Below are 13,125 nucleotides of genomic sequence, written 5' to 3' on the forward strand. Positions count from 1 at the left end.
AATGTAACTACACGTCGCAGCTACGCACGACGCCGGCCGTGGCTTGGTAGCGTTGCATTTCCCCCGACTCGTTTCCTGCTTCTCCTTCTTCATAAACAACATGAAATCAAGGAGAGAGTTAACTTCTCCTGCTACAGATTTCCCACCGTGGTCAGAAAACACAGGGGAGACACTTTGTTTCTCTCACTATGACTCTAGAGTCGCTACTTGCTCCGAAGCTAATCGCCGTCACTCTCTCACTTCTCCCTCGCTCTACCACACATACATGCCGGTTCGACGCACACACCAGCGCACAAGTATAAACATCAGGCCACTTACGTAGGGTACGGCGAAAGCTCTGCGTGGAGCCTGCGCAAAACCATAAAACAGCCTTTAGGGTTAGGGTTCATGTGTCATGTGTTCATGACAGTGTCATGTCACTCTTATGTAGATACATTTAAGTAAAGTGTTACCCAACTTTATTGTAAGACTGAGGTGTTTCATCAAGGTCATCATGAAATACATTACAAACAGCATTTAGAATCGGGTAGGTTCATAAGTACCCAATTCAAAAAATGGTGTCATTTAAATATGGCATTTTTACAGTTTATATTAATTTGTTTTAGTTCCTTTTTCATGCTGACATTTAGATCCCGTCACTAAATCCTGCTGTCCTTGCTCATCTTGAGTTTTCTTTCATTTGTTTGGAATTTGCAGTCAGATATAGATAGGGCTTCTCATATTTTTGTGGTTTATGGTGTTTTATTGCATTACTGCAAATAATAATAAAAAATAAATAAAGAAAACTCAAACTACTCTAGTATTTTTTCTGCAAACACATACACTGCAAACATTGAAAAGGAGGATCTTTGGACACGTTAAAATAAAGCACCAAAATAAGTTAAATGTCCACAATAATTATCATTACTGTCTTTATTCTTTGGAAAATTGATGTCGAATTTTTTAAAAGAGTGCAAACTAGATGAGGGCTGACTTGGCTGGGATGTTGAAGGAGGCTCAGGTGGACTGGATGTTGTTTCGGCTCCACTCTGGTTCTCGTGGAGGGATGTAGTCCGTGGAAAGCTGTTTTGGTGTAGCCAGCATTTCAACACGAGCACTCGCTGTGGCTCTCCTCGCTGACTTTGACACCTGGATTCAGACATTTAGAGTACAAAGTTTTGTACAGGAACACCGTGCCCAAACTTGTGTCTTAAAATACGTTATTCATGTTGCAACTCAGCTGCTGTTCAAGCAAAGGATCTTTTGTCATTACACACTTGTTTCATCTATCAAAATAGGAGCCAGACTGCAAAACCGGAGGACAGAGAGCCAATACACTGGCAGTGGCGTGTAAGCAAACGATGCATCCAATAGTCATTTGGCTGATGATAATGAGTGGAAAATTCCACAATTCATTGAAAGAACTATATCACGTGAAAACAACTCCACAGTTTATGACGGAGAGCTGGTTCAAACAGCTGGAAAAACTTTGAATTGATTGTGTGATGTCAAACATACAGACGAGTGAATACTGTTCTTGCTTTGTTGCAATGTTTGGTCCCATCCCAGACTCTTTTTGTTTTTTTTAAAGAATCTACAAGGTTTTCTGGCAAAAGAAATTGCACCAATAAATAATGAGATGATTTATCAGTTGCTGCTGTTACACTTACAGTCCAGATTGATTCCACCGGGCGTCCAAGCTTATGGCAGATGTTGCTCTGCTTCAGTCTGGGCAGCGACAGCTGGACCAGTCGTTGAGAGATTTGAGCCGTCTTGGAAGCCAAGGAAACGATGGACGCAACACTCTATGGAACACAAGAAGGAGGAAAAAAATCTGAATTCATACACCTTTTGTGGTTATTATCTAGTCAAGTCTAGTCTATTTATATAGCCAAATATCACATAAAATCCCATTTCAAGCGTTCATCATTCCTGACATTTATAACCAAAGGCATATTTAGATAAGATAAACTTGAGAGATGAAGAGAGGCAGTGAGGAAATTTGGTTGTTACAGCAACAAAAGGACAGCATAAGGACAGATAAATAGAGAGAGTAAAATAAGTAAATAAGAGGTATACAAAACTAATATGTACTGCAATATAATACACTTTCTGGAAATTCAATGTGTAAGTTTATATAATGAAAATAATCAGAGAATGTGTTTTTAGCTAAATACCTGAAAATAAAAGGTACAGTTCTCATTGATTATTATATATAGTGGTAGAAGAAGTATTCAGATCCTTTACTTAAGTAAGAATACTAATACTACACTGTAAAAATAACTACTAACAAGTAAAGTCCTGCATTGAAAATGTTACTTCAGTAAAGGTATGTAAGTATCATCAGGAAAATTTACTTAAAGTATTAAAAAGTAAAAGTACTCAATGCAGAAAAATCCATACAATTAGAAACTGGAAACGGTCAAAACAGTTCGGTCAATCAACTACGTGATTAATCATCTAATCATTTCAGCTGGACTTGTAGGCCATTATATTTTTGTGAAGTTTAATTCATAATAACTAGTAACTAAAGCTGTCAGACTAATGTAGTAGAGTAAAAAGTGCAATATCTCCCTCTGAAATGTAGGGGAGTAGAAGTAGAAAGTGGCATGAAAAGAAAAGACAACAATGCTGATGCTCCTTGTCAGCTGACATATACAGTATCTATTAGCATTGCCCGTTCAGGTTTTCTCAGTGTATTTATGAGTGCTTTAGGATCTTACCTCTCTGTTGCCCAGGAAGTGTGGATGGTTCAGTTTGGGGTTGGAGAGTTGCAGCAGTCGCGGTGTGATCACAGCAGTTTTCACGCTGGGATCGACGTGCCAAATAGGACAGTTCTTCTCACACTGAAGTGTGTGAGGAGGCCTGTGGGACCAGCAGAACGACATTTAACTTAACATTTAAACTGCTGCTAGGAATATGCTGCTAGGAATAAACATCTGAAAAGTCTAAAAGGTTTCTTTTTAAGCTGTATTTGTCAAACAAATAAATGAATGGCTGTTTTCAACTGTATCCTGTAGAGGGCCAGAATAAGACGGTTTCTGAATACAGTGGAAAGCTGAAAGAATATAGCTACAATAAGTGGACCTTACGTTTAAAGTATTAACCCCAGATGGGGCATCCTTGAGGCATAGTGCATTAGATACGATACGATACGATACCACTTTATTGTCAGCCAAAGGCTGAAATTCTTTGTACATCCCTGGGTAGCTCGTTTAAAAATGAGGAAATGAGATGCAACGTTCCTGGTTTGTTTCTAGCTGGGGATCTTTCGTACCCCTCTTTGTCCCACTATCTGATAAAGGCAGAATACCAAAAACATGAATCTCAACACTTTAAACAAGTTTCAACGTTTGTTTTTAAGAAAAACAAGACTTCAAGACAAGACACCAACTAAATGCCTTTTCTAAGATGCATTTTCATAAAACAAATGCATGATGTAACTGACACAGTTTCTTAAAGTGCTCATATTATGCTCATTTTCAGGTTCATAATTGTATTTAGAGGTTATATCAGAATAGGTTTGCATGGTTTAATTTTCAAAAAAACACCATATTTTTGTTGTACTGCACATTGCTGCAGCTCCTCTTTTCACCCTGTGTGTTGAGCTCTCTGTTTTAGCTACAGAGTGAGGCATCGCACTTCTGTTCCATCTTTGTTGGGAGTCGCACATGCTCAGTACCTAGGTAAGGACTACTAGCCAGTCAGAAGCAGAGTATGAGGGCGTGCCACGCTAGCAGCTAGACGAGCATTATAACGTGTGTTACAAAGTGATGCACGTTTGTCTCTGAAGTAAAGGCTGGACTACAATAGAGCTGTTTGGAGCAGTTTGTGAACAGTGTTTTCTGTTGGAGATGGTAAGTCCCTTTGGGTGGACTTTGGGCTTTTTCACTTTGTAAACCGATTACTTGGAAAAAGCCAAAAAGCTAAATATCAGCACTTTAAATTTTGTGAAATTAGTGTGTGTCAGTAACTGTAAAGCCATTTGCTGGGTGTTTAAAAGTTTCTGTCAATACTATATGCACATACATCTTTTAGTATGGATAGCTGATGTGGGCTTTTTCACTTTGTAAACCTATAACGTGCACAAAAAAGATATATAACACAATAAAGGAAAGGGAAAAAGCCAAAAAGCATAATATGAGCACTTTAAAGATCGGTTGAAACTCCCCGTAACAGAGCAGCTGCAGACGGCAACACTATTACCTTTAACAGAAGGCTGGTACTTTAGTATTTGAGTAGCCTACATTATTTGACTACACATATTATTCACAATACAGCAAGTGACTTAAGTTATATGTAAGGACACGTCTTAAACCAAAAGAATTTCAGTTACTTTCACTACAGTAATGATTTTACCAGGTTAGACATTTTTATTCCCCCCATTTTTATTTTGATCTGCCACATGCTGCTTTGTGTTTTTTTTTTTTTTTTACCTTTTAATGTTTGTTTTTTTGGAGCAACAAGATGAGAGGATTAAGTTTCAACAGATGGTGATGATTATTTTTTGTGTAGGGAATTAAAAACAGCTATCAAAGTAATGTCTACTATTTAAATCACAAAAGCACATATTCATTTAGTGTATTGAATTCAGAATGTAAACACTGGATAAATCTCTCAGCATGTTCTGCTGCTGTGTTCAGGGTTTTAAAAAAAGACTTCCGCGGCTGTCTGCGAGCGTCCCAGGGGTCCTGAACTTTGGACAATAAGCTCTATTGTCTCCACTCGCTCTCCCACAGTCTGACACTGAAATAACAGATGTCCAATCGTTGTCTTCCTCACTCAGCAGAACCTCTGCTTTTCATATTTAACTATATGATATATTATATTCTGCAGTGATGAAATTCTAGACTTTGGTTCGTATGTGGACCCCCCCTGAGGGAGAATTTTATTTTTTTTTGAGTTTTGAAGCCACAAATCTGCCCAAAACAAACAACAATATGAAGGTCTACTGAAGAGCTGGATGTGGAAATAATCTCTAAAATAGAAACCTGATGCTGGAGCATGTACTGGACATATTTCTAACATTGAAGCAGTGATGAGTTGTTTGATATGGTGAATGTTTCCCAATGGTTGCTGTCAGTGGAGAAAAGATAATCAAAAAATCAAAAATCTAAATACATTAACAACTTTAAACTTATTTAAACTACTGCTGACTAACACTGTACTCTACTTAGGTAGCCTAAGTTACATTTAGGGCTGCAGCATCTCGTTTTGTGTGATTAACCAGTCCAAAAATATTTTATATATTCTATTTACAGTTATAGAAATCGTAGGAAAGCAGAAAATCCTTACATTTTTGGCTCTCAACCCCTTAAAACAAACAATGTCTACTTGTGGTTATAACTTTCAACCAAAGAATGTTTTTCCTTCTTAGATTGTTTTCTTAAAAATATTTCTAGAGGCCTGCAGTGGTGAAAGTAATCAGTATTTCCTAAGAAAGAAGAAAAAGAGAAAAGTCAGAAAAATATGGACCTCATTTTGTGGAACAGAAATAATTTTAAATCATCTTGTCTCATATTTATGTATTTAAGACTGGGAGCCACTGTCTGAAACAATCACTCGATTCTCAAAAGCCATTTTCTGACAAATGACTAATCGTGGTGCGCCTTGGTAGCTCACCTGGTTGAGCGTGCGCCCTATATACCAAGGCTCAGTCCTTACTGCAGTGGCCAGGGTTCGATTCCCACCTGTAGCCCTTTGCTGCATGCGCCCCCCCCCCACCCTCTCTCTCTCCCCCTTTCCTGTCTACAGCTGTCCTATCAGTTAAAGGCACAAATGTGTTTATTATAAAGGCATAAAAATGCCTGTAAAATACGTGGTTATATATAACCTAGATGTCTAAAAACTGTATTTTAATTAAATATAGCCTAGTTATTATCTCAGCATCTAGATGTCTTTTGACCTGCACATTATTAAAACACAACTCCAACATAACTTAGCAGATATTGTATTGTATATGGTCTGTGTTGCTCTCTGAAGCTGCCCCTTAGATAATGGGCTTTCAAATAAACAAAACATCAGAACGCTAATTTGACCTGGGTTTGCTTGGTTCAGTTCCACTTGTCCTCACTTAAGTGGTTGTATTTGATGTCTAATGAGGCTTTTACCCTGCTTCCTGGGAGCTGCAGCTCCTGGGTTTGGGTGTTGACAAGCGGACAATGTGCTCGTACTGGGATGCCTTGGAGGAAGGACGTCGGGTCTTCCTGGAAAAGCTCGCCTCCTCCTCCTTCTCCTTCCTGCAGGAAAATGCAAGCCATTACCACATCCATTGTATGTTGTGTCGTGTGTCTGGGACAAATGAATGTCTTGAGCCAGAAGTTAGAAGGAGGAGGGCAGATACACAACAATGGATGAATGTCTGGCTGATGACGGAGGTACGAGTGGAAAATCATCTGTACCCACAAAAACATTTAAAATTGTTCAACGCTTAGTGCAGACAATGGGATGACACATAACCACGGGCAAATGCTCCCTGCTGACAATTTCATTTTGGCCCATTGTTCTGCTCGTAAAGCAAATATGTAGTCCATCAGATTATGTTGAAGGATTTAAGGAATGTATCATCTCTGCAAAGCTAATTGTTATGGATAAGGCTGGTGGCATTCTATTTTTTCTTCCTGTCAACAAATCCAATAAAACAACTAAAATAAACTTTAAATTGATCCTACTAACAAGTATTGACTCAATCCAACTGAAAATAGTCCCCAATAAATGCAATATTTACTTGTTTAAGTCATGTTTGCTAAAAACCAAGTGCAGCAGTTTTAGGCCATTTCTGAGTCGGTTTCATAAGTGTCATTTGTGACCAGTTTTGTAATGGCTTTAGTAGGACCCAATGGGCTTGGGGGCGAGAGCCACAAACAGACAGACATTAAAATTAAAACAGAGAAAAGCAGTTAAACCTTACATATAAGAAGTTGGAACAAGAATTATTTTTTTGCTTAATTAATGTATTGTTTACGTCATTTTTCAAATAAAAAATACCCAACATGCACTGGTTCAAGTTTCCCAATTGTGTTGATTTTCCACTTTTCTCTGTTTTATAACCATCGCAAACTGTTGGTTGGACACGACAAACCTTTTTGAAGACGTCAGCCGTGGGTTTAAGAAACTGCGCTAGGCATGTTTTCTTACTATTTTATAAATCAAAAGATGAATTGATCTGCAGATTAATCTTCCGATTAATCCATAATGAAAAGGATGATTAGTTGCAGCCCAGCTGCCGTACTCTACATTTTGCCACACTATTGATACTGAGGTATTACAACAGTAATTATTGTGACGGATTGGATTTTCTGGAGAATGACCAGAGAGTCTGCCAGATAATCAGATTAGAAATTAACAAAATGGACCAGACTGCAGGTTAATGCGATTAGAGTGGAACAGCAGTGTAATTATCAGAAGCAACAGAACACATGTATCACAATCTAGATTTAGTATTAGAGATAGGGTGAGAAGCTCAGTCATCCGGGAGGAACTCGGAGTAGAGCTGCTGCTAGTTTGCATCGAAAGGAGCCAGCTGAGGTGGTTCGGGCATCTGGTAAGGATGCCGCCTGGGCGCCTCCCTAGGGAGGTGTTCCAGGCACATCCAGCTGGGAGGAGGTGAGAGATTATATCTCCACCCTTGCTTAGGAACGCCTCTGGATCCCCCAGTGAGAGCTGGTTAATGTGGCTAGGGGAAAGGGGATGTTTAGGGTCCCCTGCTGGGGCTACTGCCTGACCCCGGATAAGCTTGGATTGAAAATGATTGATGAGTGAGAGAGTAGATTCAGTATTCATCTAATAAATAAATAGAAAAAGGCCAATACAGTATATACACACTGTATTCAGCAGCCTAAATCAACAGATACACCTCAAAAGTGGTCAGGAAAGCCTTAACACCTTGATGATGCTTCAATTTGAACATTGTGATATTTTGTCAAAGGGCGTCGCTGTGGCGGCATGGCGTTTTCCTTTTGTATTATACAGTGTGTGGGCACAGAAGGGCGGCAAATTGTGATGTTCCCTCGCCAGACAACAACTGGTTTGTAACTAGGCTGTAACTAGCCTGTACATTGTTGTTAGAAAAATGATGCTTAGAACGGTTTTGCTTCAGTTTCTCTGTTAAACCATTTGCATCCAAACTGCTGTTTTAGTATTTCTGTTTCAGTATTTCTGTCTTTCATGTGTTAATCATGAAAGCTGAGTGACCTTGCAAAGAGCGCAGGATGTGGAGGAGATGCCAGGCCTGACCAGAGATAAGAAGAAAGCTACTGATTGCATGACCGAATAACTAACCTGACTCCCAACTCCTTAAAAAAAGACTCTGTTGTGAACAATCTTCAGTCACTTTCTGTACTTATGCTGGAGTTGCTGTAAACTGACTCTACTTGCTGCAAGTAAACAATCTTTTAAAGGAATACGCCACCATTTGTTGAAACAGGGCTTATCACGGTCTCCCCTAGCTGTAGATAGGTGGGCCAACACATTTTTTGTCTCAGTTCAAGTAATTAGGTTGTTTTTATGTCTTTTGTTGGCTCACTTTTACTCACAACATGCTAACCGGCAACATAGGATTCCATTCACTACGCTAAGCTAACTAGCGTCGATGCTGCCGGTGTTGCACCGGACTAAAACAATGCATGCACAAAAAAATGCGTTGGCCCACCTATCTACAGCTAGGGGAGACCGTGATAAGCCCTATTTCAACAAACGGTGGCGTATCCCTTTAAGGGAACTCCAGTGATTTTGTCCATTCTTTGAATTATCCTAACAATCGTCCAATCTGCTCCAAACTGCTCAGGCTTTATAAAGGTCCCGGCCTGAAGACAAGTATCTCCTCACAGCTGGTCCACACTGAATCTCTGATGAACTTCCTGCTTCGAACCAAAGCAGCAGGTTGTTTGCTGCCATCTTCAATTACAGTAAACTGCTATTATTCGTTCGGGGAGCTGCACTTCCTGTGTGGGCTTCTGATTGAATTACAATGCATACTGTTACTGAGCTTTTAATGTTACAGTTGAGGCGGGGGGGGGGACGACAACAAAACAATGTCAAAATAAAAGCCACTGGAGCTGCCATCACAGCTTCTCGTCCACTAATTGATCCCGATAGCTCTCTGGGGTGATCACCTCTGATCGGGATGCAACTGGCATCAGTCGTGAACATCACTTTGCACTTTCTGAATCATGTCTGTGCCAAAGAACATCCGAGGGACTTGGAAGTCATTACCCCCCTTCAGCTTTGCAAACATCTCTCCAAACATGTTGATGCAGCACAGCGTAAAAAGGCTTGTGTAAAGTGCTCTGAAGGATGAGCACAAACAACCCCTCCCTTCCTCCCTCTCATGCCTTTTTGATAAGAGTCATCAATAATGTTCAGGGTGCAGACAGGCTACAGTTTACCTCCGGTGGTCCTCCCTTGCTGAGGTGTCTCTTTTGTGCCTGGCTAGGTATTGGATTCTTGTGCTCGGAAAGGCTCCGAGCGCAGAAGCGGAGAGGGGCCATATTGGCTCCTGGTTGCCCCAGCTCAGCTTCTCACTGATCGATGAAAAGATGAAAAGTTTTCAGTGAGGAGATGCAATGATGACAATGTTGGTGCAGAATCAATATTTTCCAAGCAGGCAGGTAATTACCAAATGAATGAATGAAACTTTCAATCAAATGTGAACTCTGTTCATTTTTCCATTGTTTAGCCCTTTTAAACCACACATTTAAAATGTGCCAGACATCTGTCTTTAATTATGTAGTTTAAAGAAACTGCACTCAAGGAAGGAAACGCTGACCACAGAGGCTCCTGGATTCTTAGAGTCAATTTCACACCGGATCAATGAACAAACATGCAATTTCATATGATGTAACAGCTGGAACAGAAATCATCCTGCAACGCTGATGTGTTTACAGACCAAGAATAACCAAGAATGCAATTAAAAACGGCCAACAAGACCCTTCAGAAAAGTTGTTTTTACATAATGTAATAAAGAATCTGATTTTAATCAAGAGGAAAAATGTTATATGACTCAGCTACTCACCATGGAGTTGTGGCCCAAACAGTTTTTGAGGTTTTGTGCTGCGCCAGCTCCAAGATTCTGCCAGGAAAACATAACATTCCCAAAAAAAACACACAAATGAGCTTTAAATACAAGTGTAATTTAGAGACTTTGGGCCCAGGGAACATGCAATCAATCAGTGGGTTTCCCGTCTGTGTTGAGGATTTTCTTCTTTCTGGCAGAGCTGTGACATCCAAAAACTGGCTTCAAACCCTAAACCTCATTGCGACCACTAATCAAAGTCGAAGGCACAACTGACAAAGTTTATCTGTAAGTCGTACATTTTCATAATATACGTTTTTCATTTCACCGGACTGACTGAAAGAGGAAAATGAACGGTAACACTTTACTTGAAGGTGTCTACATAAGAGTGACATGACACATTAACCATAACCATAACTTGTCATGACAAAAACCTAATGACACTTAGTAAAAGAAGCGTTATGTCATAATCGTTTATGACTTATTTATAATGTTTATGACATGTTCGTGACAGTGTCTATATATGGACGAGATATGGACATAGTAACCCATAAAAAAATGTTCCCTTTAACATCCCATATTTACCATTTATAGGCATTTAATCATATAATTAACAGTTTCATAACACACTACAATGTAGGTATCAGCAGACATAAGAACATTTGAAGTCTATTATTGTACAGATTTTATAATTTATCTGATGAAGACAAGATTCATAACTACAACTGTGTTATAATATAGTGTCAGTCATCAGGTTTATATTCCAAGATCCAGTTAAGGACACATCACAGGAGAAGTTAAAGTTGTTGACAACTACATCAAATACTTTAAATGACCATATATCTATGGTCTGTGGTACATTACAGTGTGTTAAAAAACATTTATGGAATGCCTATGTGCTGCTTCGAAATGCTAAATATAGGGGTTTAAATAATGTGTTACCAAAAAAGGTGGGAAACAGAAATGAAGTATGTGGACAGCGACACATTTTGCCCAGTAATGTGTAAATACATTACAATAAAAAATAAAATAAGGCAATACATGAGAGGGAAATAACACATTACAGCAGCACAGAGAGGTTAGAAAATCAGCTAAACAACTATTTAAATGAAATAATAAAACATTGAAAATTGGGAAAATAAGAGAGATTACATTAAACTGCTATATACTGCAATACCAGTGGTTCCCAACTCCTTATACACATTATCACTTAAAATTGTTGCAATTGCAATTGTTAATTAATTACATGTAACTATTTCAGCAGCACAGAGGCAGACTAAGAGGTAAGAAACAAATCCAAGCAGAAAAAATCTATTTGAATGAAATAGATAAAAGAATTATATAAGGAAATTTAAGAGATGACATTAATATGCTATACACATTCCAATATTAAACCGCGTGGTAGTTCCCATTCCTTATCTATTATTTTTTGCTATTGATTCAAATGTCTATTCATTACTTTTGGCTAACTTTTTTTTTTTTAGATTATTTTTTGGGCATTTTAGGCCTTTATGTATTTGTTTTTTAATTATTTTTTGGGGCTTTTCCCTTTATTAGTAGTAGTGACAGTGGATAAACACGAAAAGGGGAGAGAGATGGGGGATGACATGCAGCAAAGGGAAGCAGCTCGGATTCAAACCCGTGCCGCTACAGGACTTAGCCAACATGGAGCGAACACTCTTACTGGGTGAGCTAGAGGACACCCTCTGCCTTTATTTTTGACAGGACAGATGAAAATATGAAAGGGGAGAGAGAGGGGGGGGATGACATGCAGCAAAGGGCCGCACATTGGAGTCAAACCCCGGTCTGCTGCGTCAAGGAGTGAACTATCACTGAGCTATCTGGGTGCACTATATGTGTACATTTTATTATTATATATATATATATATATATATATATATATATATATATATATATATATATATATATATCATTTCCCAGAAATACTTGTTACTAACCTAGCTCTGGGGAGCTTATTCGCCGGAGTCCTTATGTTTTTTTTTCACCCAGCATGTTTCCTTGGATTAGGGTGGCACCTAAATCATGGTTGCAGCTGTTGCTGTGGTCCTGCTGCACTCCCTGCTATGCTCTGTTACACCCTGCTATGCTCTGCTGTGCCCTGCTACATCCTGTAACGCCCTGCAGTGCCCTGCTACGCCATGAACTACTACAACTACTATTTCTAGTCACTGTTCCATTATCTTTATTGTGACTATTATTGCCACTATTCATCACACCCCCAACCGGCACCGTCAGACACCGCCTACCAAAAGCCTGGGTCTGCGGAGGTTTCTCCCTAAAAGGGAGTTTTTCCTCACCACTGTCGCACTAAATGCTTGCTCTTGGGGGAATTACTGGAATTGTTGTATATATACTTTGTATATCATAGAGCGTGGCCTAGACCTACTCTATCTGTAAAGTGTCCTGAGATAACTCCGGTTATGATTTGATACTATAAATAAAATTGAATTGAAATATATATAGAAATGAGTAAATAAACAAATGATCAAGCACTCTATTCAATAGTTACTAAAAATGAGCCATTATTTTCTTATAACAAACGTATCCAGATATTTTGATGCAAGCCACGGTAGGTGAAAAATGAAGGAAATTCATAAAAAAAATATGTTACTTCACCTGTTTGATGGATCAAATCTGGACTTAATCCCTGTAAGGATCAACAGTAAAAGAAATAAGACTGAAAATATGAGACTACAAATATTTGAAGACTGTGCTGCACATATCAATAAGCACACTTACCTTGTTTTCCAGACACCATCTCAACTTGCAGCAGCAGCAGCAGCAGCAGCAGCAACAGCAGGTTGGAGGCTTGCTGCCTGTTGATGGTGTCACACTAATCTCCTGCTGTTGCTATGGAGTCAGGAGTCCTTAGCAACCGCGTTCAAACCTGAGGACTCCTTGAAACCGGAGTCTGCACACTCAACCCATCCATCTGGCCGTCTCAAGACTCCCGAGGCGGGACGTTAAACAGAAAGGGATACGTCGAGGTCAGCGGTGAGGGCGGCTGCTGCTGTATTTCTGGAGAGCCGCTGTGTGTTTGGATCAGATTCCAGATATAAAAAGTGGTCCGACGGCCTGAAGACAGAGATTTACTCTCTCAGGAGCTATGTTAA

The 13,125-nt window shown here is 39.4% G+C and overlaps 1 protein-coding gene across 1 annotated transcript; it reads right to left on the minus strand.

The window, feature by feature from the left end:
* Positions 1–962: 962 nt before the first annotated feature.
* On the minus strand, positions 963–13,051 carry spmap2l (sperm microtubule associated protein 2 like). Its single transcript, XM_028590188.1, has 8 exons — positions 12,752–13,051; positions 12,629–12,659; positions 9,992–10,048; positions 9,366–9,500; positions 6,090–6,218; positions 2,703–2,844; positions 1,650–1,784; positions 963–1,128 (listed from the first exon to the last, which is right to left on the minus strand). The coding sequence occupies exons 1-8, from the start codon at positions 12,768–12,770 to the stop codon at positions 997–999; spliced, it is 780 nt and encodes a 259-aa protein (XP_028445989.1). The 5' UTR covers positions 12,771–13,051; the 3' UTR covers positions 963–996.
* Between the last annotated feature and the right edge of the window lie 74 nt (positions 13,052–13,125).

The sequence above is a fragment of the Perca flavescens genome, chromosome 10, assembly GCF_004354835.1.
Source record: "Perca flavescens isolate YP-PL-M2 chromosome 10, PFLA_1.0, whole genome shotgun sequence".
Taxonomy (NCBI): domain Eukaryota; kingdom Metazoa; phylum Chordata; class Actinopteri; order Perciformes; family Percidae; genus Perca; species Perca flavescens.

Excerpts from the sequence above, each read along its gene's own strand:
- spmap2l (XM_028590188.1), bottom strand. Across the intron at positions 10,049-12,628 it reads AGATTTGATCCATCAAACAG|AATCTTGGAGCTGGCGCAGC; the intron begins GTGAAGTAACAT and ends TTTTCCTGGCAG. Across the intron at positions 2,845-6,089 it reads TGCAGCTCCCAGGAAGCAGG|GCCTCCTCACACACTTCAGT; the intron begins GTAAAAGCCTCA and ends CTGGTCCCACAG.